Raw genomic sequence first — 5,030 nt, 5'->3', positions numbered from 1 at the left:
CATTGAGATGGGTCAAGTGAAGGATGTGGTTATCAATGAAGCCATCCATATGGTAATCATACACAGTCTTTCTTCTTGTGTATCTGTGGGCACACTCACATCCAGTATATTTTTGTGAGCGTGATTTACCAGAGCAATTAAACACAGCACCATCCGTAGCTTTACTGACATCAGGAGCTTTGTTTCAGATTTCTCTCTTTTTTCTCTTATCTGTTCCCTTACCTTTAAAGGAGAACTCAAGCCAAATAAATAACCTCAAAAAGCCAAATCCATCCCTTAGATAATGCCACTGAGCTAGTGGTTTTAGTCCTTTGTGTTGTACTGTTCTTACAAATCCTGATGCCAAACTCTGTAAGTAGTCAAGACGGAGATAAGAAGATAGACAACACAAGAGATGATTTTTCCTGTTGCTGGGGTTTTCTGCAAAGCTCCTGTAGAAAAGCAGACCTTACCCTTCCAGCATGTGTGTGTTCTTTTCAGGTTAAAAACCACAGGTAAAAATTATTTTTTTATTGTGTGAAGGGCGGAAAGCTATAAATATAATTTGTAGACTTGACTGTGGCCTGGGATGATTGGCCTTCAGCCCAATGAGTTGAAACAGATCCTCTTTCTGTGATAGCTCCAGGCGCTTCGATAGCATTTTCAAAGTCCGATGGTTTTGTCTGTTTGTCTTGTAGCAAAAAGTTGTCTACTACCTGTGCATCCTCCTCCAGGACCCTGGAGATCCTCAGGGAGTATCTGAGGTTGTGCCGCTCTTTCAGGTGAGTTTGACCGAATGGTGGAGAAATCCAGGTCTGTGGTCTGCGTGTGTGCACCAGTTGTCTAAGTGTATCTTTGTTCCACTACAGGTAGCTGATTACAGTTGCCTTTCCCTGACCGGGCCTTCAGGGTGGGTCTTACGGCGTTGTGGAATGGGTGGTATTAGAAGTCTCATAGAACGACGTACCGGGGATGGTTTTGTCACTTGCCCTCCACTCAAAGAACAGGGAGCTGTGTAAATCTGAACCCAACCAGGAGTTTGCATGAACTAGAAGTCTTTGGCTCACGTAGGGTACTGAGGACTCATACAGCTTTCTGTGTAGTCTTCTGCTCAGTGCTACCATCATAACTATGGCACTGTGCTGCAGTTGATTTTTCTCTCAAAAATCTGCGTTCCAGAAGTGCTGATAAAAACCTTGGCATTAGAATGACTTCCCCTGTCCCACCCATTGACAAAGATCACAGTACAAGCTGTGAGCAATTTGTTTAATGTATAGTAACTTGTTTGCTTTACCATTACCCTGTCTCCCCTTTCTCTTCTCTTGCTAACTTTTTCTGACTGTTCGTAATCCCATTTTTGGGATGGATTTTCTTTCTGTGCGTACATGCCTAACGCAACAGTGCCCTGATCCTTGAGTGGTGGTAAGCAGTACAGAGGTACCTCACATCTTAGACTGCTGAGGTTTAAAGCCCTCTCTGTCCTTCTTAATTCACCTGCTGCTGGTGACTGTCATTTTGTAGTCCACATCCAGTTTATGACCGCATACAGTTAGTCTTCAGCTAAATACTTACAAGTATAAATAGACTATTCCATTGATACTTGCTGCTAACTCAGTCCCACAATCGTGAAGACTTCTACTAACAATTATATAAATTAAGTATTTCACACGTAGTCAAGGGAAAAAAATGGATTTGCTGGAAATCAACAACTAATAAATTCCAGAGAGCTGCAATCAGGAACCTGGTTTTAGTTATACATGCTCCTTTCCATCTTCAAAGAGGCTGCCTGGCACTTGTGTAGTTTCTCTTTTTTTTTTTTCTAGCTCAACTCTGAACAGTTTTATTTTCATGGAAATATCTTAGTACTGGTAGAGTTGACTCTGCCAGCAAAAGAGGTACAGAAAGCTATGTCAGTTTGCAATTCATTACCTGTCAGTAATTCTCACTTTAACGTGCAAGTTAGTATGTTACTTAGTTTTGAAGGAGCAGTAATTAGTAACTTTATTGCGTCTCCTTCATTGGGTTCCTCTAAGTTATGTCAGCCTTCAAATATACAATTTACCGTGTCACTGAGCCCAGGAGCACTTCTGTGCTGAATTGACCTATTGTTCTCTTAAGCAACACTTGCAAGGAGAGGCGTTTGGTGGACTTTACACAGTAATGCTGTTTTGGGAGCTCAAAAGTCATGGGACCGTAGGGACTGTGGGACTGGGAAACTTTCACCTCCTTGCTGGTTTTAATCTGGTCCAGGTTAGAAGTGATGGAAAATCATTATACTTTGACCACCATTCGCTGTTTGTGTGAAATGAATTCATGTTTTCAGTTAACCTTCCGTTGTCCTTCTGTTGACAGTACTAGCAGAGGCCAAGGGCCAGGTGTCTAAATTCCCTGTCCTGAAGGTAGATTTTTCAGGGTGGAGGTCTTCTACAATGGTGGATTAGTATATGAAAATCTGCTGTTTGGTAGGTCTCTAGAGGGAGTATGGCCTAATAGATAGGTTAATGGGTTGAGAGGTGTGGATGTTCTTCCACGCTGTCACTGTGAACTGTGAGCTGAGAAAGGGGAGGATTTCTGATTTGGTGAGAGATTCAGGCTAACTGCAGAATGGTGCTGCATGTTTTGACCTGTCAGCTTTAGGGACTGGCGTTTTTCATCACAGAGCAGGTATGGCTTATGGAATGGCTTTGCATTCCCATATCACCAGCTTACATCAAACACCTCCTGGAGTCTGATGGATTATTTCTCAACGAACATGTAAAAGGGAACTCTGTTCTCCATTGGCTTAATGTGAGAAAGCTAGTCAACTACCGATAACCCTGCTGTTGCATTCCTTATACATGGCATGCTTCTGATAGTCAGCTTTGTGTTAGCTGTCTCCATATTCCTTTCTCTGCCTGACAGTCTCACTAGCGGAAGTTAAAGCTTTCCAGCTCTCTTACAGCCAGTTCAGAGCCCGATTCTCTATTGTTTGACTTAAATTCTAGAGCTCCAAGCCACGTCTGGACTGCTTGATAGAAGTGTACAAAAGTTGTCAAGAAATCCTGGAGCAGAGGAAGACAGCTCTACAATCAAGTGGAATAAAATAGTAAAAAAAAAATCAAGGCAGCAAACTTGCAGCAGAACTCAGACACGTGGAAAAAGCAAGCAAAACTGCCCCATGCCTTTTTTTAATTAGATGAGTAGAAAGTGGTGCAGCAGTACAGTGATGTTAGGGCTAAAGGCCTGCACAGACTCACAGAGTTGTTACAGAAAATGTCAGCTCAAGCACAGAAGTGAACCTTGAAACCCTCTGCTATGAACACAGGTGAGCAGAACTCTTTAGACTCAGACAGAAAAGGTTTTTCCTTGCCTCTCCAGAAAAGAATTACGGGGAAATAGGGCAAAGGGAGGCAAGAACATGCATCAAACGCTTACTCTTTTGTGGATCTGAAAATTATGATAAACTCATAACGTAACCTTGGTCAGACTGCCAAAAATACGCATTTTTTTGTTTCTGTTTAACCCTTTGTTCGAAAAAAACATATACCACTCTAAATACCAAAGCTGATGTGTGGGCTGGGATGGTAACTTCCTGATCCACAGGAGAATTTCAGAAAGAAAATAATAGAAAATTAAAATATACTGTTGCATTCAATTATGTTTAATGAAATAAACGTAGGAGAGCAGACTTGGACTTCTTCAGGGATCTGCTTGAAAGAGTCCCATGGGGTGGGGCCCTAGCAGGAAGAGGGGTCCAAGAAAGCTGACTGATAGTCAAGGATCAATTCCTGTAAGCTCAAGAGCAGTCCATCCCAAAGAGCAGGAAGTCAAGCAGAAATGCCAGGAAGCCTGCATGGATGAACAAGTTGCTGCTGGCAAAACTCGAACACAAAAAGGAAGTACACAGAAGGTGGATGCAGGGACAGGTGACCTGGGAGGAATACAGAAACACTGTCCAAGAGGCGGTTAGGAAAGCCAAAGCCCACCTGGAGTTTAATCTGTTGAGAGTTGTCAAAGGCAACAAGAAGGGCTTCTGTAAGTACTTATGTAGCAAAAGGAAGACGGGGAAAATGTGGACCCGTTGCTGAATGGGGCAGGGGCATGGTGACACAGGACATGGAAAAGATGTCGCGTTAAAAGGGCCACATCAATTGCTCTGAGAATATGAGGGAAATATGTTGTTGAAAATGATGGTAATGACTATGTCAATAAAGTTTTATTGATCTGTGCTCTTGGGAGTAACTCAAGGTTGGGAAATTCTTTGTGGATGAGCTAAAAGCTATCTTAACCTTTAACTGGTATTTTTTTCTCTTTTTTTTCCATGACTCCTTAGTAATGTAACAGACAACTGAAATGTCAAAATGAGCTAAATCAGCAAGTTGGCAGGAGCCTGGGGTCATGCTTAATTTGCATACAATGTACTGTGCTTGTCTACATAATCTGTAATTAAAACGTGTGGCAACATACCATCATGCAATATGATAGAGATAAGGTGATTTTTTTTTTTCACGGTGCCAGGAAGTTTGAAAGACACAGGTTAGCTCATGTCACAGGCAGTATTCTGGTTGTCCAAGTGAAAGGCAGCAGCTTGGGGATGTGCCACGGGTTTTTGGGTAACGTTGTCTAGGTTACTTAATTTTTAATGGTTTTATTTCTCATAAATACTTCAAATGTTGGGGTTGGCCAGATTTTTAACTCCAGTGCTGCCCTAATATAGGTTGGTAGGTCTCTCTGAAGTTAGTGAAGCTGCACCCCGATGCAAACTGTGTTTGTTTGCAAGTCCATGCAGAACTGGGAAGGGCGGGTATTGGGGCAGAAATTGGCTAGTAACAACGGTGGCAGGCCCTGGGAGCGTGACTGTGTAAATGACTACAGCAGAGGTCCTTTAACTAAGAACCATGTGGTACACTTGAGTTGCGTATGGCTCAGGGTGTGGTTTGGCCAGGTTGTGTTTCGTCATGGGGGGGAGAAATGGGCAAGGCCCTTGAGGAGGGTTCGCTAAGCCATGGGGAGAACGTGTCAGAAAATAAATTATGACTCAGCAGAGCGGACAGAGTCTTGGTCTTAAGAGT

The 5,030-nt window shown here is 42.8% G+C and overlaps 1 protein-coding gene across 1 annotated transcript in view; it reads left to right on the top strand.

The window, feature by feature from the left end:
- PIGH (phosphatidylinositol glycan anchor biosynthesis, class H) overlaps window positions 1–4,434 on the top strand; it is a 6,160-nt gene extending 1,726 nt beyond the window's left edge. Inside the window, exons 3-5 of the mRNA XM_009320993.1 lie at window positions 8–52; window positions 678–761; window positions 2,964–4,434. Coding sequence (XP_009319268.1) covers window positions 8–52; window positions 678–761; window positions 2,964–3,065 — 231 coding nt within the window. The 3' untranslated portion in view covers window positions 3,066–4,434. The remainder of the gene's footprint in view (window positions 1–7; window positions 53–677; window positions 762–2,963) is intronic.
- The last annotated feature ends 596 nt before the right edge of the window (window positions 4,435–5,030 follow it).

This window comes from Pygoscelis adeliae, unplaced genomic scaffold, assembly GCF_000699105.1.
Source record: "Pygoscelis adeliae isolate BGI_AS28 unplaced genomic scaffold, ASM69910v1 Scaffold3, whole genome shotgun sequence".
NCBI lineage: Eukaryota > Metazoa > Chordata > Aves > Sphenisciformes > Spheniscidae > Pygoscelis > Pygoscelis adeliae.
Note: the sequence above shows the minus strand (reverse complement) of the source record. Positions and strands in the feature narration are given on the sequence as shown.